This window comes from Triticum aestivum, chromosome 7B (assembly GCF_018294505.1).
Source record: "Triticum aestivum cultivar Chinese Spring chromosome 7B, IWGSC CS RefSeq v2.1, whole genome shotgun sequence".
NCBI classification, from domain to species: Eukaryota; Viridiplantae; Streptophyta; class Magnoliopsida; order Poales; family Poaceae; genus Triticum; species Triticum aestivum.
The window spans coordinates 723,318,385-723,340,226 of NC_057813.1; the positions used below are offsets into that span (position 1 = coordinate 723,318,385).

Below are 21,842 nucleotides of genomic sequence, written 5' to 3' on the forward strand. Positions count from 1 at the left end.
TGCCAGTTGCCGATAACTCGGTTACAAAACATGGTCATCTCATACAATAAAATTTAGCATCATGTCTTGACCATATCACATCACAACATGCCCTGCAAAAACAAGTTAGACGTCCTCTACTTTGTTGTTGCAAGTTTTACGTGGCTGCTACGGGCTTAAGCAAGAACCAATCTCACCTACGCATCAAAACCACAACGATAGTTCGTCAAGTTGGTGCTATTTTAACCTTCGCAAGGACCGGGCGTAGCCACACTCGATTCAGCTAAAGTGAGAGAGATAGACACCCGCCAGCCACCTTTAAGCACGAGTGCTCGTAACGGTGAAACCAGTCTCGCATAAGCATACGCGTAATGTCGGTCCGGGCCACTTCATCTCACAATACCGCCGAACCAAAGTATGACATGCTGGTAAGCAGTATGACTTGTATCGCCCACAACTCACTTGTGTTCTACTCGTGCATATAACATCAAACCATAAAACCTAGGCTCGGATGCCACTGTTGGGGAACGTAGTAATTTCAAAAAAATTCCTACGCACACGCAAGATCATGGTGATGCATAGCAACGAGAGAGGAGAGTGTTAGTCCACGTACCCTCGTAGACTGTAAGCGGAAGCGTTATGACAACGCGGTTGATGTAGTCGTACGTCTTCACGATCCGACAAATCCAAGCACCGAACGTACGGCACCTCCGAGTTCAGCACACGTTCAGCTCCATGATGATACCCGGGCTCCGATCCAGCAAAGCTTCGGGGATGAGTTCCGTCAGCACGATTGGCGTGGCGACGATGATGATGTTCTACCGGCGCAGGGCTTCGCCTAAACTCCGCGACGATATGACCGAGGTGGAATATGGTGGAGGGGGGCACCGCACACGGCTAAGGAACGATCCGTAGATCAACTTGTGTGTCTATGGGGTGCCCCCTGCCCTCGTATATAAAGGAGGGAGGGGGGAGGCCGGCCGGCCCTTGTTGGGTGCGCCAGGAGGAGGAGTCCTCCTCCTAGTAGGAGTAGGGCTCCTCCTTTCCTACTCCTACTAGGAGGGGAAGGAAGGGGGAGAGGAGGGGAAGGAAAGAGGGGGGCGCCGCCCACCCTCCTAGTCCAATTCGGACCAGAGGGAGAGGGGGCGCGCGGCCCTTCCTGGCCGCCCCTCTCTCTTCCCACCAAGGCCCATGTGGCCCATTAACTCTCCCGGGGGGGGGGGGGTTCCGGTAACCCTCCGGCACTCCGGTTTTCTCCGAAATCACCCGGAACACTTCCGGTGTCCGAATATAGTCGTCCAATATATCAATCTTTATGTCTCGACCATTTCGAGACTCCTCGTCATGTCCGTGGTCACATCCGGGACTCCGAACAAACTTCGGTACATAAAAACTTATAAACTCATAATAAAACTATCATCGTAACGTTAAGCGTGCGGACCCTATGGGTTCGAGAACTATGTAGACATGACCTAGAACTATTCTCGTTCAATAACCAATAGCGTAACCTGGATGCCCATATTGGTTCCTACATATTCTACGAAGATCTTTATCGGTCGAACCGCATAACAACATACGTTGTTCCCTTTGTCATCGGTATGTTACTTGCCCGAGATTTGATCGTCGGTATCCAATACCTAGTTCAATCTTGTTACCGGCAAGTCTATTTACTCGTTTTGTAACACATCATCTTATAACTAACTCATTAGTTACAATGCTTGCAAGGCTTAGGTGATGAGTATTACCGAGAGGGCCCAGAGATACCTCTCCGACAATCGGAGTGACAAAAACTAATCTCGAATTATGCCAACCCAACATGTACCTTCGGAAACACCTGTAGAGCACCTTTATAATCACCCAGTTACGTTGTGACGTTTGGTAGCACACAAAGTGTTCTTCCGGTAAACGGGAGTTGCACAATCTCATAGTTGCAGGAACTTTGTATAAGTCATGAAGAAAGCAATAGCAACATACTAAACGATCAAGTGCTAGGCTAACGGAATGGGTCATGTCAATCACATCATTCTCCTAATGATGTGATCCCATTAATCAAATGACAACACATGTCTATGGTTAGGAAACATAACCATCTTTGATTAATGAGCTAGTCAAGTAGAGGCATACTAGTGACGTTATGTTGGTCTATGTATTCACACATGTATTATGTTTTCGGTTAATACAATTCTAGCATGAATAATAAACATTTATCATGATATAAGGAAATAAATAATAACTTTATTATTGCCTCTAGGGCATATTTCCTTCAAGCCTACACTTGCAACCATGGTGAAGAGAGGAAGGAGGAAGTGAGCTTATTGTTGTCTTGAATTTGGTGTCTTATGTATGCACTTGATGTCTTATGTATGCATGAATTTGTCGTGATGAGAAATCTGTGGACTTGTTGTCGTTTGTATGCAAGAATTTGTCGTGGTGAAAATTCTGTGAAATGTGCTATCTTCTGTGTTCTATGAACCTGTCATTATTATATATGTGCTGTCTTCCCGTGTCAAATAGCATGTCAAATATTATGTACATGGACCCAGACGCCAGGGTCGTTGGCGTCTGGTATAAAGTCAGGGGAGCAGACGCCATGGTCCTTGGCGTCTGGTCTAAGTCAGGGGAGCAGACACCACGGTCCTTGGCGTCTGGTCTAAGTCAGGGGAGCAGACGCCATGGTACTTGGCGTCTGGCCCTGGTGTAGTAGTTTTTCCGTTTTGTTCATATTTTGTCACAGAATAGTATCGAATGACATATATATTTTGTTCTAGCAAACACCCATAGTATCAAATGACAAACATTAGTTCATGACCACGATGGTCTACGATACAATGTCTCGAATGACATAGCAAATTACAAACATAGTTCAAATTACACAAATAGTCTCGAATGAGAAGTTCATCACATACAATGTCTCGAATGACATAAGTAGTTCATGACCACCATGGTTGAAACGACATGAACATCACATATAACTCGGTTTTCTGTAGCAATGCAAGTCAACAACCCTTTTCCATTCCCATTCTTCCAGCATTTCTTGAATCTTGTCATCATCAGTTATGTCAACCAATTTTCTTTCCCCGGGGCCATCTGACTGCCTCCTGCTGACGTAGTACACAAAATCCTCTTCCTTCAACCCTTGCTTCAACATGAATTTAGTCTTCAACCAATCGAAAGTGAGGTCCACTTCACTAACCTGCACAACACATGGAGACAAGCCTTGGACATGAACAACAGGGCTAAGCACCCACTGCTTAGCCATCTACAACACACAAATCTCTTAGTAGCTAACCTATCTTACATTAAACCACGAGGAAAACAAACTAGGGTTTTCACAAAACTATAATACATTAAACCAACCAAAAAATAGGGGTGGAGTTGATTTACCTTCTTGTTTCGAAATCCTGAAGATCCAACGGTGAAACCGGCCCGATTCGTGAGAGATTTGAGGGGGGTTAGGGTGCTGGATGAGGGAGTGACGTTGGCAGGGCTAGAGGTGAGAGTGGGTGGATATGAATGAAATGAGAGGGGTAGAGGAGGAGATGAATGGATGATAGGGCTAGAGGTGGGCCCAAAAAATCTTATCCACTCGAATCTTATCCACTCGAATCTTATCCATCAGACAGATAACTGCAAAAATGCTCTCTGGATACCAGACGCCATGGACCTTGGCATCTGGATGTCCATTAGACACATCAGACAGGGTGTCTGGTCTCCTGCGCGAGCAAAATGATCCAGACGCCAGGGTCCCTGGCGTCTGGGTGTGGCAGGCAGACGCCACGGACCTTAGCGTCTGGGTGTTCATCAGACACATCAGACAGGGTGTCTGGTCTCCTGCGCGAGCAAAATGATCCAGACGCCAGGGTCCCTGGCGTCTGGGTGTGGCAGGCAGACGCCACGGACCTTGGCGTCTGGGTGTCCATCAGACACATCAGACAGGGTGTCTGGTCTCCTGCGCGAGCAAAATGAGCCAGACGCCAGGGTCCCTGGCGTCTGGGTGTGGGAGGCAGACGCCATGGACCTTGGCGTCTGGGTGTGGACCTGGTGTTTTTGCACACACTTCTGTCTTTTTGCTTAGCATGGACAAAGCATGCTAGTCTCAACCAAAAATATGAACAAAGCATACTAACTAGTCTCGAATGACGAACATAGTTTGCACATTCTCAAATAGTCTCGAATTACAAGTTCATCATACACGATGTCTCGAATGACATAAGTAGTTCATGACCACACAAGGTCTCGAATAACAAGTTGATACATTAAACAAAGTCTCGACAGTTCATCATCGACGCCGGTGCCTTTCCATTTGTCTACTGAGTAGTACGGGGCCACTTTCCCTTCTTGTCACGTGCCTCGTCCTCCTCTCGTGCATCGCGAGCCCTTGCAAGTTTTCTTGCCCTCTCTTCTTGACGAGCCTCCTTCTCTTTGCGTGCCCTCTCTTCCTCACGCTTCTTGCACTCACGAGCCTCCTTCTCACGACGCTCCCGCTTCAATCCCCGTGCATAGGACTCCTCGAATAGGCGCTGCCTCCGTAACCAATCTCGACGTTGGTCCTCTTGGACATCTTTTGGTACCTCGTGATCTATCCAAGTGAAGTACTTGCAAAGTGGAGGAGGGGACTACATATAAACCATATTTTTGTTAGACATATGAGTGACAACTTGTTGATGTTTTTTGTATGTACACCTAACATACCGGTGGTATGTCATATGCGTTAGTTGGCCTTCGACGATCATGTGCATAGTTGGGACACACGAAAAACCTTCTACCTTCTGTCCATGACTTGTTGCGGTCAGTGGACTCCTTCAGCTTACAAACATCAGCACACCAACATGATGGTGTGTGCACATCCTTCTCCTTCTCCTTGTCCAAACTGGCCTCCATCCACGTCCTCGGCATGTCCTCTTGGTCTGCGCACGCCGGCCTCGTCCTGGAACCGGATGAAGCCATGCCTACAAAAAGAACAATTGTTAACACAAGACATAAAGAGAGTAAATGCGTAAATACAGTAAATGAATAAATGCTAGGAATTGTATGAACAAATAATATACCATTATTATTAGATCAACCATCTGGATTAAGCAAAAAACCGAAGGCCGATCCATTATCAACCATTCTTCTACGACCACCACCACCTCTAGCACTTGTGCTTCCTCTCCGACCACCACCACCTCTAGCACTTGTGCCTGCTCGACCACCACCTCTAGCATTTGTGGTAGCTCGACCACCACCTCTAGCACTTGTGCTAGCTCGACCACTACCACTAGCACTTGTGCTTCCTCGACCACCACCTCTAGCACTTGTGCTAGCTCGACCACCACCACTAGCACTTGTGCTTCCTCGACCACCACCTCTAGCACTTTTGCTAGCTCGGCCACCACCTCTAGCACTTGTACTCCCTCTACGAACACTAGCACCTCTAGCACTTGTGCTCCCTCTACGACCATCGGTGCCGCCTCCACGACTTCTTTATCTTTTTTTGGTTTTCTTATTCTTGCATGTCCGCTCATTGTGTCCCCCTTCACCGCACACCCCACAGTTGATAGTGTCAGGAGCCTCCATGAAATGACCGCTACCAAATTGTTTCATGCCAGTGTATCCAGCCAGGTCATCCATATCACCCCTGAACCTTTTAGTTCTCCTTCTACCCTTCGTCTCCACCTTCAGAAGAGGGTCTGGCCTAATATGAGGACCATGGTACTCAGGCCACTGTGATTGGTCCAAGAAAGGGCGAAATCTTGGCGCCCATGTCAACCTAGTAGCTTCCAGATGGAACTCTTGCATCCGCACGGTTTTTCCATCACAAACATGTATGTTTCTCGCCTTCGCCGCCGTTATCAAATGCGAGCATGGCCAATGATACTTACTAGGCCTCTCGCACTGGCACCACCGGGTCTTCAGTTTCACCTCAAATGCAGCACCACCATATTGTCTACCGTCTCGTGTTGTGCCACCTGGTGTTGGGGAACGTTGCAGAAAATTAAAATTTTTCCTACGGTTTCACCAAGATCCATCTATGAGTTCATATAAGCAACGAGTCAAGGGAGTGAGTTTGCATCTACATACCACTTGTAGATCGCGTACGGAAGCGTTCGAGGGAACGGTGATGATGGAGTCGTACTCGCCGTGATTCAGATCACCGATGACCAAGTGCTGAACGGACAGCACCTCCGCGTTCAACACACGTACGGTACGGGCGACGTCTCCTCCTTCTTGATCCAGCAAGGGGGAAGGAGAGGTTGAGGAAGAAGGCTCCAGCAGCAGCACGACGGCGTGATGATGGTGGAGAGGCAGTACTCCGACAGGGCTTCGCCAAGCACACAACGGAGGAGGAGAGGTGTTGGGGAGGGGAGGGGCTGCGCCTTGACTTGGTTGTTCAGCCCTCCCCTCACCCCTCTATTTATAGGGTAAGGGGCAAGGGGGGCCGGCCCCTCTAGATGGGATCTAGAGGGGGGGGGGGCGGCGGCCAGGGAGGGGGGACTTGCCCCCCCAAGCAAGGGGGGCGCCCCCTCTAGGGTTCCCCCCAACCCTAGGCGCATGGGCCCAATGGGGGGGGCGCCCAGCCCTCCAGGGGCTGGCTCCTGCCCCACGCGGCCCATGTGCCCCCCGGGAGGGGTGGCCCCTCCCGGTGGACCCCCGGAACCCTTCCGATGGCCCCGGTACAATACCGATATGCCCCCGAAACCTTCCGGTGTCCGTATGGCAACTTCCCATATATAAATCTTTACCTCCCGACCATTCCGGAACTCCTCGTGACGTCCGGGATCCCACCCGGGACTCTGGACAACTTTCGGTAATCACATACAAGTCTTCCTAATAACCCTAGCGTCGCCGAACCTTAAGTGTGTAGACCCTACGGGTTCGGGAGATATGCAGACATGACCGAGACAGCTCTCCGATCAATAACCAACAGCGGGATCTGGATACCCATGTTGGCTCCCACATGCTCCTCGATGATGTCATCGGATGAACCACGATGTCGAGGATTCAATCAACCCCGTATGCAATTCCCTTTGTCAGACGGTATGTTACTTGCCCAAGACTCGATCGTCGGTATCCCAATACCTCGTTAGTCTCGTTACCGGCAAGTCACTTTACTCGTACCGTAATGCATGATCCCGTGACCAAACACTTGGTCACTTTGAGCTCATTATGATGATGCACTACCGAGTGGGCCCAGTGATACCTCTCCGTCATACGGAGTGACAAATCCCAGTCTCGATCCGTGTCAACCCAACAGACACTTTCGGAGATACCTGTAGTGCACCTTTATAGTCACCCAGTTACATTGTGACGTTTGGTACACCCAAAGCACTCCTACGGTATCCGGGAGTTACACGATCTCATGCTCTAAGGAAGAGATACTTGACATTGCAAAAGCTCTAGCAAAACGAACTACACGATCTTGTGCTATGCTTAGGATTGGATCTTGTCCATCACATCATTCTCCTAATGATGTGATCCCGTTGTCAATGACATCTAATGTCCATAGTCAGGAAACCATGACTATCTGTTGACCAACGAGCTAGTCAACTAGAGGCTCACTAGGGACATGTTATGGTCTATGTATTCACACGTGTATTACGATTTCCGGATAATACAGTTATAGCATGAATAAAAGACAATTATTATGAACAAGGAAATATAATAATAATCCTTTTATTATTGCCTCTAGGGCATATTTCCAACACCTGGCTCATCAATTTGATAGATCATTTCAATTCTATCGAATATGATAACTTGTTGCCGTGAAGACTTGCTTGCTTGTAACTGCAACCATTCATCAACCTTTTCTGGATAATCCTTTTTTTCACCTATCCATTTTGCAGTCTCTTCAGAATGCCTCTGAAAGTACTCATTAAGCTTGAAGAAGGTGTACTCCACTATTGCAGTCACCGGCAATGCACGAGCACCCTTCAACACATTGTTGAAACATTCTACCAGATTGCTCGTCATGTCGCCATATCGCCAACCACCATCGTCATGAGCACGTGCCCACTTGTGCTTCTCGCTTAAATTCCTAGTTAAGAAGTCTTTCCCCCCTTCGTTCACCGCTGCAAAGAGTTTGTTGTACCGAGCATCGAAACCTTGGGTGGTGAAGGCCACACATACATGGGTAAGGTCTTTGCTGAGCTCCTTGCTCTTACATGCCCGGTAAAAGTTGGCCACGAAATGCCTCATGCACCATCTGTGGTGAAGCTTTGGAAATCCTGGAATAACAATGTCCATTGGCTTGAGTATGCCATGATGCCGGTCCGATATGATGCATACCTCCCTAGCCCCAATCACGTTATGCCTAACATGACCCATGAACCACTCCCAGTTGTCTTGGTGCTCGGAAGGCACCAAAGCAAATGCACACGGCAACACATTGTCGTTTGATGAGTACGCCATTGCTACCATTAGTGTGCCCTTGTATCTACCGCTCAAGAACGTGCCATCTATAGACAAGACCGGACGACAGTGCTGAAACGCCTCCACACATTGTCCATAACTCCAGAAGGCACGGTGGAACACTCCCTCGTGATCCTCGACCACATGAAACATGCCCGGGTTCCTATGTGCAATGGCGGCCAACAACCTTGGGAGCTGGTTGTATGCTTCTTCGTAACCACCATACAACATCCTAATAGCATTTGCCTTTGCCTTCCATGCCTTCCCATACTTGACATCATAACAAAATTGTTTTTTCACCGTCCGCATGAGAAACCTCACTTTCACAGTGGGATCAAAGCCTATGTCTTTCAACCATTTGTATCCGAGATACTCAGATGTGAGTTGACGGTGTGTCATTCTAAGTCGTTTAGATGGAGGTTTGCATCTATGAGTGGCAACAAAACTTTTTAACACCCATTCTTCGGTTTCTTTAAGCTTTCTTGCACGAACCTTTCATGGGCATCCGTCTTGCTCACACACCACGGTGTAACGCAACTTCATGTTGGAGTGCTCAACATAAAATGGCCTATGGTTTCGAATCGCATAGTCAGCCAACCAAAACTTCAGCATAGGCAAGCTTTGAAACTTCAATCCTTTTTTCAAATAAGCATTCTCGTCCTCATTCTCCACCCTTGGTTCTCCTGGATCCGGGCATGGTGTTGGCTCAATCGCCGTCATTCTCATTCCACCGTCAACAACAGCTTTATGGGCAAGGCTGAGATCTTTAAACAAGTGAGTTCTTTTTTGTAAGCCCGTCAGCTCAAAGTGGATTTGGTTCTCCTCCTTTGTGAATCCATCCTCGTCCAACTGTTCAACTGGACCCTCGTCATCCGAATCATACGCATATTGACGCCTAAAAGGCAAGTCACGATCCATGTCCTTTTGCGCTATGTACGCATCCAAGTCACCAACATCATTACCATGAAACCCTTCCTCTTGCTCTTCGTCGTCATCATAAGCATCTTCATCCTCTTGAATTACTCCGTCACTAGCAATCACCTCAACTTCATTTGCTTGGCTAGTTGGTGGTTGGCTAGAAGCATTGGGGGCATACAACTCAACCTCATTTGCTTTAATAGATGGTACACGGGGATGTGGTGGGGGATAAACATTGGGGGCATCAACCACAACCCTATGCTCAACAAGTGGCACCATTGTCCTCTCGCTCATGTCATCCATTAGGAAAGAGACATGCCGGTTCAAATCAAAGGTAAACCGAGGAGATTCAACCTTGGTGGCCAACAATTCAAGTGACTTGTCTTCCGATTGGGATACTTTTTCCTTGTATACATCCCAATGCAAATCCGAGGTGATAGGCATACTTTTCAAGCGAGATTTGGCTCCAACTCCAACATCATACCTTCCTATTAACTTAACATCAACATTGGTGTCCATCCACTTCAAAACTTGTCTCACTTTTGCAACAACATCCTCATAGCTAGGGCTTGTATCAAAAACCAATGGTTCCTCACCCGTGCCGGCATTGTTACTCAAGAATGCCTCCTTGTCAATGTAATGAACATTAACAAGTCTCTCCATCTAAAAATAACATGAATGCATTTAAGACTTAAATGAGAATTGGTGTTTATCCAAATACATCTTATTATATCCAAATCATATCAACACTAAATTATTGGTCATGTCCACAAAAGTATCACTAATTAACACACACTAAGAAAAGTTAACCCTAATCACTAACTAACCATAACCCCCAATATTTCTACTCAACAAGCATATATTCCTACTACACACCATGCATATCACTATATTATCAAAGTTAACCAAGCCATTCACACTAACATAAGGGAGAAAACATGAACTAGGGTTCCACCAACATGTATAAAATGCAACCAAAATAACAAGATTGAACAAAAAATAATTGGATGATTTGGGGGAGATTACCAAGAGCAACAAAGTGATGGAAAGATCCATCTAAGGGATGCACCTTTTGGAGAGGATTTGAGGGGGAGCTTGAGGGGTGGGAGAGAGTATGAGAGCTCCAAGTGTTCTTCAAGCTCGGGTTGTGGATTGGGGAAAGTGTGTGGGGTGGGTCCCACACACTCTCCCATGGGGTTATCCAGCTACCGGGGCCAGACGCCAGGGTCCTTGGCGTCTGGCCCCTTTGCCACGTCAGCAGGTCAACGGGCAGGCGGGCAGTGTGGGCCAGGGGCCAGACGCCAGTATCCGTGGCGTCTGCTTCGCAACCCAGACGCCAGGGATGTTGGCATCTCCTAAAAAGGTCAGAAACGAATTTTTTTGTAAACGAGGTCAAATCGGGATTTTGTTAGCCAGAGAGGTCATAACAGTAATTTTGTCCCCCCTGACCCAACCGGTGGCCTTGGATCCGGAGATTCTGAAGAGTGCAGACACACATGACACACACACACTTCCGCTGCCACTTTACAATGTCAGCGGCTTCACCGCTGCTCGCCGCCACCCAATCAGCCATTTCCTTGCTTATTTACCGCTGCTTGCTACGTCCATCTCCACCTACTGATCTTTCCCATGGAAATATAAAAATTGCAGCCCTGGCTGCATGACTCTTTCTCTTCCTCCTTTGCTGCGAGGCAGAAGTGCTGTTATTATATGACGTTAATTCTACTGGTTTTGGACGCGTCCCCACGTCGCCCTCCCACTAGGGCGGCTCGGGTGAAAACCCTAGCCGCCGCCATCGGGCACGTCCATCCCCCCCCTCTCCCCCGCCATCGCTAGAGGAGGTCGCCGGGCAAAGCCCAAGGCGGCTGATGGCTGCGGCGGAAGCTCTCTTCCCTCTTGCGCTAGATCAGGTGAGGCGAGTCACCCATGGCGCCAGGGCGCTCTCCCCCTATCTACGTCGTAGCGGTGCAAGGCAGCGGCGTGGTGCTCGGCGGGGGAGGCGAAGCGGCGGCTCCGAGGAAGATCTGGTGGCGCCAGCCGTTCGATGGGCTCGCGGGCATGGCGGCCTTGGTCGCGGTGGCCGGCGGCTTGGCCTGTCGGCGGCGGCTGGATCCCGGGGCGGTGGCCCTGGAAGGTGGCGGCGGGTGAAGCTCGGGCTTCCCGCGACGGTATGGCGTGGTGCTGTCCCTATCCAAGGCGGATCTGCATCGTCGATCTCGTGGTTTTGCCGCGGATTGGTTCAGATCAGAGACGGTGATGAGCGTGCGGGATCGACCTGGGGGGCTCTCGCGGTTTGGCGAGGAGGAGTGGGAGTCCTCCTCCCAGGCTCCAACGATGGCACATTCAGGCAGTGGCCGGTGTGCGAGGGCTCCTACGGTGGCACTTTTGTTGCGGTTGGTCACCGGATCTAGGCGGCTAGATCTGGGGCTTTAAAGGCGCTCGAGACAGTGCACAGGTTGTCGAGTGGATGTCTTGGGACGGATTCGAGTGAAAACATGGTCTTCGGTCGTTGGCCGGAGATGGTGATGACAATGCCCTTATCATCGTTTCCTTCATGAAGTAATCATCATGGTACAAATCCCAAACCCACCCAATACCTCCGGGGGAAACCCTAGATTAGTCGATCGGATGACGGCGGCATTCATGTGTCGTTACCCCCTTGAGGGCGGCATTCTTGGAGATGCACTCGGGCTCGAGGGACCAGCGGATGGCTTCTTCGATGGAGCGGTGTTTCTTTCTACATATTCATGGCGGCGGCTCTTGGCGGCATGGAGCAGCGGAGGCTTGGCGTCAGATGTGTGGTGATGGACACGCGCAGGAGGTCGACGCTGTCTGGCGTCGTGGTGGTGTCGGCGGCAGCTAGACCGGGCAAGGTCGATGCAGCAGTATAGCTCTGAAGATAGATTGGTGGCAGGTTGCTGCGGCGGCCTCATGCCCGGCAGGCGTCCTGGTTGAGGAGCACGCCAGACTGATGGGTGCCCATACCCGACAGGCGTCCTGGTTGGGACCTCAGGTCATAGATGTTAGGTTTGGCTGCGAGATCTGTTTGATATTAGGCCCAGAATATCAACGCCTCTTCGTCAACTGGATATGAGTAGTGACAGATGTTGCTTAGGCGGTGGCTTTGGTCTACTGTTGTACGATTTTGTAAGGTCTTATGTTAATAATTAGTAATATGGCCGTATGCATATTCCTCAAGTGAGTTTATGAATCCCCATTCCTTCTCGATTCCGTGCCGGAGCACAGATCCAACCCAGCCGCCGGCGAACCGGCCTCCCCAGCCAGGCAGATCGATGGAGGGTGCACGGATACGGATCTATCGAGACGACCCCCGGACTTCTCCTCGTCGTCTCCCCTCCGCCCGTCCCCTGGCGTGAAAAGCGAGAGCAGCCTCGCCACGGCGCTCCACACCGAATTCCCGCCGGCGCTTGGGTTATGGGCGCTCCATTCCCTCACGCGCACGGACGCGACTGCGCTCGTCACGTGCCTCAGCCTGTGCGACATAAGGATCTCGAGCCGTACGTGCTCCGACAGCCGCAGCGCGAATTGCTCCGTCCCGCCGGCGCGCTCGTGCCCCGTCGAGTTCGACCGCGGCAGCGCCTGGCGCCCGGCGGCCTCGCACCGCATCCTCCTCGCAAGGATCCTTGTCCTCTCGTCCTCCTCATCGTCGCAGCCGGGGTCCTCGATTAGCACCACCACCGTGTCGTGATCCGCGAGCCGGCGCGGCGAGTCGTGCGGCGCCGGCATTTCCTCCTCCGGCGACGGAGGCTGCATCAGCTCCTCAGGGTCAAGGACCGGCGGGTCGAGGACGCTGGCGCGGCAGAGCGGGCACGTGACGTGCTTCGCGAGCCAGAGGCCGATGCACTCCGGATGGAACGCGTGCGGGCACGCCGGCAGGAGGCGGAGGCTGTCGTCGTCGCCGAACTCCAGGAGGCAGACCGCGCACTCCAGCGGGGGACGGGTACTACTAACCCACCCAATGTAATCGTGGTCTGGCCATCTTACGGTAAAGGCTGACGTACATCCCGATGTATATGGACGACCCAGATAAGAGGGCCGGGGTGGAGATGTTCTATTTTATATTTTCGCATGGCCGGGGAGGGCCGCACGACGTCGGGAGCTTGCCGACCATTGGCGCACCACTGGCCAGAGGCCTCCAACAGCCGCCGGCGTCGCGCCCTGAAGCCAATGGACACCCAGGCGGAGAAGAAGACACGCAAAAGAAGAAGAAGTAGGAAAGAGGGCCTCGCCAGAGAAATCTAAGTGGCCTAGACTTCCGCCCGACCAAAGGCCTCGTCGGTGAGTCAGAGGAGGTCGTTGAAACCCACCTCGCCTGCTGGACATCCCGGCCCGCCTCGGTACCTCGCTCCTTGCTATTCGACAACACGTGCTCCATCGCTGCGGCCGCCGATGATGGCATGAACAGCGACGGCCGCCCGGATCCTAGGAGGATGCCCCCGCCGACGTGGACCAGACCGAACAACGACAGGAGGAACCATCTAAAATTCCTATCACTATATGCAGCCACAAATGCGAAAGTGGCAGAAACCAGAATGGAGTGAGGACGGATGGAAGATGGAATGGAAGGAAGACGCACGGGGAGAGCCCGTATTTATAGCAGGCAGGCAACAAACAGAGAACAAATTGAAGGCGACTGCCGCACATAAGGCTGGTTGTAATGGGTAGTATCATAAATTAGTATCATGCATATAATACTAGTGTATGATACTACCTCTCTAGTGCATAGCATCATATGATAGTATCATAGATGACTTTATTTATTATCATGGATGACTCATACTAGTGTAGCATTTATTATGGTACGGTATCATAATATGATACTCAGCCCTCTCTTACTTCATTTAATTCTATGCCACCTCATCAAAGTTGTCTAATTAGCATGCATGATACTAGCTATGATATTTATATTACAATCAGCCTAACGTAGAAACATCCAGAAAGCTGTATAAAAGCGGCAACCAACGGTGTGAGAGACCCGGAAATGCGGGCGGCAGCCGACTCCAAGAAGATGCACGTGGCCCAAAAAAAGCACAAGTTGGAAGCAGGAAGCAGCATGCGAATCGCCTACAACGACGTAGTTCTGCGGCAGCAGCAGGCCCGAGGACGGACATGCAAGTAAGGACGAACACATTAGCAAAATCATCTTGGAAGAGACATGCACAACCAGACAGAAGACGGAAACAAAGCCGTGATCAAATCAAACTCTACATGCACGCCAATAGAAACAGTCGGTCAATGCATGGACATGCAACTAATGAGAAACTGAATTCTTAATCTATAATTTTCAGCAGCAGCTGCTATACGCACACATGTGCGTACCCCTCCAAATCCCCCACTAAAGCACATGCCATGACCCAATTGGTTAGTATTTCACTGATAAGAAAAAGTCTGTTAAAACCTGGTAAACTAAACCTGGCCAGATTTAGTATATTATAAGAATGTAATGAAAATTGGTACATAAACGGTCTAGTTGCTTCACGTGCTTGCTCCAGTCTCTCGCTCCCTCCGCCCCCGTCTCGGGCGACTCGGGCGGCTCTTCAAACCCTAGCCGCCAGGGTCACCACCACCTCCTTCCCTTCCCTCTGCCGTCGCCGGAGGACGGCGCTGGGCTAAGCCAGGGGGCCGACGTGAAGAGGCCGCCGTGGAGGTCCGGGTTGGCCAGATCAGGATCCTGGGGCGGCGGCCCTAGACGGCGGCGGCGGGTGAAGCTCGGGCTTCCCGCAGCGGCATGGCGTGGTGCAGTCCATATCCAAGGCGGATTTGCATCGGCGATCTCGCGGTTTTGCCACAGATTGGTTCTGATCAGAGACGGTGATGAGCGTGCGGGATCGATCTCAGCGGCTCTCGCAGTTTGACGAGGTGGGGTGGGAGTCCTCCTCCCAGGCTCCAGTGGTGGCGCATTCAGGCAGTGGCCGGTGTGCCAGGACTCCTACGGTGGCACTGCTATTGCGGTTGGACGCCGGATCTAGGCGGCTAGACCTGGGGCTTTGAAGGCAGTCGAGAGAGTGCGCAGGTTGTCGGGTGAATTTCTTGGGACGGATCTGAGTGAAAACTTGGTCTTCGGTTGTTGGCCGGAGCCGGTGATGACGATGCCCTTATCATCGTTTCCTTCATGAAGGCATCATCGAGATACAAATCCCAAACCCACCCAATACCTCCGGGGGAAACCCTAAATCAGTTGATCGGATGACGGCGGCATTCATGTGTCGTTACCCCCTTGGGGTGGCATTCTTGGAGATGCACTCGGACTCGAGGGACCAGCGGATGGCTTCTTGATGAAGCGGTGTCTCTTTCTACATATTCATGGCGGCGGTTCTTGGCAGGATGGAAGAACGGAGGCTTCGCGTCAGATGTGTGGTGATGGACAAGCGCAGAAGGTCGACGCTGTCTGGTGTCGTGGTGGCGTCGGCAGCAGCTAGACCGGGCAAGGTCGATGCAGCAGTACAACTCTGAAGATGGATTGATGGCAGGTGGCTGCGGCGGCCTCATACCCGACAGGCGTCTTGGTTGAGGAGCACACCGGACTGGTGGGTGCCCATACCCGGCAGGCGTCCTGGTTGGGATCTCAGGTCTTAAATGTTAGGTTTGGCTACGAGGTCTGTTTGGTATTAGACCCAGACTATCAGCGTCCCTTCATCAACTAAACAGGAGTAGCGACAGATGTTGCTTAGATGATGGCTTTGGTCTTACTGTTATACGACTTTGTAAGATTTTGTGTTTATAATTAACAAAATAGCGTATGCATCATCCAAATGCAAAGACCGGGGGTATTTCTCCTTTTCTAAAAAATGTGCTTGCACACACACATACCTTTCTCCTTTACTGGGTGCTTAACGTCGATGTGTCTAGTCGCTTCACTAGTAGAAAACCACCCATTAGTCCCGGTTCGTAAGGGCCTTTAGTCCCGGTTCATGAACCGGGACTAATGGGTCGTTACTAATACCTCCTAGCGTGCCTTTTCCATCCAGTCTGCCCTTATGCCGCGATTCAGGAACACCAATCGGCTTAAGGTCAGGAATAAAGTCAATACAAAACTCAATGACCTCCTCATTTTGATGGCCCTTGGAGATGCTTCCTTCTGGCCTAGCACGATTGTGAACATATTTCTTTAAGACTCCTATGAACCTCTCAAAGGGGAACATATTGTGTAGAAATACAGGACCCAAAACGTTAATCTCTTCGCATAGGTGAACTAGGACGTGCGTCATGATGTTGAAGAAGGATGGTGGGAACACCAACTCGAAACTGACCAGACATTGCACCAAATCATTCTGTAACCTTGGTATGATTTCTGGATCGATTACCTTCTGGGAGATTGCATTGAGAAATGCACATAGCTTCACAATGGCTAATCGAACGTTTTCCGGTAGAAGCCCCCTCAATGCAACCGGAAGCAGTTGCGTCATAATCACGTGGCAGTCATGAGACTTTAGGTTTTGGAACTTTTTCTCTGCCATGTTTATTATTTCCTTTATATTCGACGAGAAGCCAGACGGTACCTTAATACTGAGCAGGCATTCAAAGAAGATTTTCTTCTCTTCTTTGGTAAGAGCATAGCTTGCATGACCCTGATGTATGCCGTCTTCTCCGTGCATACGTTGCTGGTCCTCCCATGCCTCAGGTGTATCTTTTGTCTTCCCATACACGCCCAAGAAGCCAAGCAGGGTCACGCAAAGATTCTTCGTCACGTGCATCACGTCGATTGTGGAGCGGACCTCTAGGTCTTTCCAATATGGCAGGTCCCAAAATATAGATTTCTACTTCCACATGGGTGCGCGTCCGTCAGTGTCCTTTGGAACAGGTTGTCCGCCAGGACCCTTTCCAAATATCACCTTCAAATCCTTGACCATATCATGTACATCAGCACCAGTACGGTGGCGAGGCTTCGTCCGGTGATCCGCCTCACTTTTGAAATGCTTGCCTTTCTTTCTTACGGGATGCCTGCTCGGAAGAAATCGACGATGTCCCAGGTACACATTCTTCTTACAACTATTCAAATATATACTGTCGGTATCATCCAAACAGTGCGTGCATCCGTGGTATCCCTTGTTTGTCTATCCTGAAAGGTTACTGAGAGCAGGCCAATCATTGATGGTCACGAACAGCAACGCCTTTAGGTCAAATTCTTCCCCCATGTGCTCATCCCACACACGTACACCTGTTCCATTCCACAGTTGTAAGAGTTCTTCAACTAATGGCCTTAGGTACACATCAATGTCATTGCCGGGTTGCTTAGGGCCTTGGATGAGCACTGGCATCATAATGAACTTCCACTTCATGCACAACCAAGGAGGAAGGTTATACAAACATAGAGTCACAGGCCAGGTGCTATGGTTGCTGCTCTGCTCCCCAAAAGGATTAATGCCATCTGCGCTTAGACCAAACCATACGCTCCTTGCGTCATCTGCAAACTCCTTCCCGTACTTTCTTTCGATTTTTCTCCACTGCGACCCGTCAGCGGGTACTCTCAACTTTCCGTCTTTCTTACGGTCTTCTCTGTGCCATTGCATCGCCTTGGCATGCTCTTTATTTTGGAACAAACGTTTCAACCGTGGTATTATAGGAGAATACCACATCACCTTGGCAGGAATCTTCTTCTTGGGGCACTCGCCCTCGGCATCACCATGCTCATCGCGGCTGATCTTATAGCGCAATGCACCACATACCGGGCAAGCGTTCAAATCCTGGTACTCACCGCGGTAGAGGATGCAATCATTAGGGCATGCATGTATCTTCTGCACCTCTAACCCTAGAGGGCAGACAACCTTGTTTGCTTCGTACGTACTCTCGGGCAATTCGTTGTCCTTTGGAAGCATATCCTTTATCATTACCAGCAACTTTCCAAATTCCTTGTCAGATACATCATTCTCTGCCTTCCATTGCAGAAATTCCAGTGTGGTGCCCAGCTTTTTCTTGTCACCTATGCAATTCGGGTACAACAATTTTTTGTGATCCTCTAACATGCGCTGCAACTTCTTCTTCTCCAAATCACTTGCGCAGTTTCTCTTTGCATCGGCAATGGCCCGACCTAGCTCATCAACGGGCTCATCTGATGCCTCTTCTTTAGCTTCTTCCCGGATTGCCGGCTCAGCTTCTTCCCGCATTACCGGCTCAGCTTCTTCCTCCATTGTTGTATCATCGTATTCAGGGAACCCATGGCCAGGATAGCTGTCGTCGTCCTCTTCTTCTTCATTGTCTTCCATCATAATCCCTCTTTCTCCGTGCTTGGTCCAAACATTATAGTGGGGCATGAAACCGGACTCAAACAGGTGGACATGAATGGTTCTTGACGTAGATTAATTGCGATCATTCTTACAGCTAGCACATGGACAAGGCATAAAACCATCCGCCCGCTTGTTTGCCTCAGCCGCAAGCAGAAAAGTATGCACGCCCTCAACGAACTGGGGAGAGCATCGGTCATCGTACATCCATTGCCGGCTCATCTTCATTACACAACACCGAATAGACCAAATTAATACAAGTTCATACATAAAGTTCATACAACACTTAAATGCAACAAACAAATAACTCTCTAGCTAAAGCATTTAAATGCAACAACAAATGCGATCAAGATCGCAACTAAGGTTACAATTGATCCAACAGCATAATGATACCAAGCCTCACTATCGATGGCATATTTTCTAATCTTTCTAATGTTCAAGCGCATTTTCTCCATCTTGATCTTGTGATCATCGACGACATCGGCAACATGCAACTCCAATTCCATCTTCTCCCCCTCAATTCTTTTCAATTTTTCTTTCAAGTACTCGTTTTCTCTTTCAACTAAATTTAACCTCTCGACAATAGGGTCGGTTGGAATTTCTGGTTCACATACCTCCTAGATAAAAATATCTATGTCGACTTGATGGGCATAATTTGTCATAAACACGAAATGCAACAAATAGTTTTAAAAGAGAATATACCACATCCGAATCATAACAAGGACGAGGGCCGATGGGGACGGATATCAAAACCATGGCACTATGTATAACAAACAACGCACGGGTAAGGTAATTATTATACGAGTAACTATATATCCAAATCACACAAACATCATTTTTTTATATAAAATTTCATGAACAAGAGGCTCACCACAAGGTGGTGCCGGCGACGGGACGGTGCGGGCGATCAATGGTGGTTACGACGGAGATTTAGAAGGCACTAAGTAAACCACAGCTACATATGCAAACTAAGTGTTATTTTGACCTCAAATTGCATATAAATCAAATACTACCACATATAATTCCTCCCAAATTACTAAAACCCACAATTAATCACTATATAAACCAATGCAAGAGCTAATCTAGCAATGAGAGATGAAAGGACAAAGTTGCTAACCTTGGTGATCATTTGAATGGATGAGGGCCTGCAAATCTTGACAAATTTGGGGCAAATTTTGTGATGAACTCGAGAGGAAGAAGGGAAGAACAAAAGAGAGGGAGAGGGGAAAGGGGGAAGAACAGAGTGCGGGTGGACGAAGGATTTATATAGGACGATCTTTAGTACCGGTTCGTGCCACGAACCGGTACTAAAGGTGCTGGAAAGGCCCCACTCTGACAACATCCTGCCACCACTCTCATTAGTACCGGTTCGTGGCACGAACCGGTGCTAAAGGTTTGCCATGAACCGGTACTAAAGAGCTCCTCCCGGCTAGCCGTTGGAACCGGCACTAATGGACACATTAGTGCCGGTTCTGTTACAAACCGGGAGTAATGTGTCTCACATTTGACCCTTTTTCTACTAGTGTTTTGATGGAAAATTTTAGTTTGTTGTGTAATTCTAATAGACACGATTATGGACGAGGACTGAATAATGTGTATCTATGATGTCCTTATTCCTGTGGCTCATCATCCGGATATGATAGTAAATGAATGATTATTCATGGCTTTCTTATTCCATCACATTAAGAACAGTAAAACTGCACCTAATCCCTGCCCTCTCACTAATTAGACATTTCTGGCTGTTGGATTTCATTAACTTCGCATTCTTCACCGCTGGATCTTCAGTTAGCTGTACCTTAATCGCGAAGTGGGCTAAATGTCGCAAGGGCAGCTGCTCCCGTAGCTTTTTCTGATCACTCTGGTTAATTGGGCTGCATCCGGCCCGTTTTACCTGCTTGGGCCCAACGCAATGAATGAACCTCCCAGCGAGAGTCGCTCCGTCTCCTTTTCTCAAAAAAAAAGTGCCGCTCCGTCTCCTTTTCTCAAAAAAAAGTACCGCTCCGTCTCGAAGGATCATTCTCCAGAGAGTGGATGGTGGCGCTCGATGCGGCCGGCGCGGCTTCGATGTGGGTGGCCAGCGTATGGATCTAGGCGAGGCACCAGTGGATCCAGGCTATAAGTGCCGGGCGCGAGGGTATCCAGTACCACTGGATCGAGAGGATCCAGCAGCAATCGATCGAGGGTATCCAATGGGGGATGCGGGTCACGAGTCGATCTATAGAACCTAGCATTTGGGGGCGGTCCATTCAACCGGTGGGCGCGGGACGAGGGCGATAATGGAGGTCGCTGGCTGCGCCTCGCGGCTAAGATCGATCGCGGACGGGGGGCGGATGGAGGTCGTTGTGGCGGCTGTATGCAGACCACGGTGCGATGCTGAAGGATCAGGCGGGTCCTCGTGATGGGTCCCTGCGCCACGCCAGGGTCTTCGCCGTTGTTGGTGGTGGGCTGGTGGCAGGGCAGTCGTCAGTCGCCAGGGCAGGGAAGTACCTGTTCGTGATGCAGGGCAGCCTCTACCTGGTTGCCTAATTCTCCATCTTGCTTTTTTCATGACTAATTTCTATGTTTCCTGCTAGCCAGGCAGTCGAAGCCCTAGCACGCACTCCAGCAGCACGGCGCAGGCCTCCTGCACCACCTCGCCGTTCATTGTTATGGAAGCGCAATGCTTTGAGCTTCTCTTAGCGGCTTGGAGGTGGAGCAAGGAGGACGGGAAGGTTGTACTGTCATGCTCGATCTTACATCTTGTATCGACAGTGGTGGCCAGCAGTGGGAGCCTACTGAAATCAACTTATATGGTCCGATCCCCTCTCTACTTCTTTAAACAATGTTCAAATGATACAAAGTATGCTTAGTTATTCGTTTCATAGAATTAAGGTCTGGAATATTTTCCTGCAAAAAAAAGGTCTGTAACATAAATATTTGGATGGTGAAGCTTTCACTGGTGCTCCGTGCACTGATCATCCGACAAGCGAGGCAATGGCCACGGCGCGCGGTGGCTGGCTTTGCTCAAGCAAACTATCTTCCCAATTAACCTTTTGTGCCCCGTGTTTTTGAAGCTATCCAGAATTTGATTTCTTTGACAGTATACATGTTATGTGTTTGATGCAATGCACAAGAGGAACCATTGTGCTCAACGGTCTTTATTCTCTATGTGCGAAGAGCCGAGGAGTACATCATGGACTCAGTACATCATATGCCATTAACCTCCATAGTCCGTTGATGTAACGGATGTTCATATCAACTTACCATACCATTTATGTTTCAGGTACAATGTGTCGGCTCAAGAGCTGTCGGAGTTGTTCGCTTCTTAATATT

The 21,842-nt window shown here is 49.6% G+C and overlaps 1 protein-coding gene across 1 annotated transcript; it reads right to left on the bottom strand.

The window, feature by feature from the left end:
* Nucleotides 1-12,492: 12,492 nt before the first annotated feature.
* On the bottom strand, nt 12,493-21,174 carry LOC123158626 (E3 ubiquitin-protein ligase ATL6-like). The gene is made up of 3 exons (XM_044576541.1): nt 21,131-21,174; nt 13,617-13,802; nt 12,493-13,252 (listed from the first exon to the last, which is right to left on the bottom strand). Exons 1-3 carry the CDS (start codon nt 21,172-21,174, stop codon nt 12,493-12,495), a joined length of 990 nt encoding a protein of 329 aa, XP_044432476.1.
* Between the last annotated feature and the right edge of the window lie 668 nt (nt 21,175-21,842).

Coding starts and splice junctions, on each gene's coding strand:
- LOC123158626 (XM_044576541.1), bottom strand. CDS start 21,174: ATGAACGGCGAGGTGGTGCAGGAGGCCTGCGCCGTGCTGCTGGA. Junction 13,803..21,130: donor GCCTGCGCCGTGCTGCTGGA/GTGCGTGCTAGG, acceptor GGCTGCATATAG/TGATAGGAATTTTAGATGGT. Junction 13,253..13,616: donor CGGGATGTCCAGCAGGCGAG/GTGGGTTTCAAC, acceptor GTGGGTTAGTAG/TACCCGTCCCCCGCTGGAGT.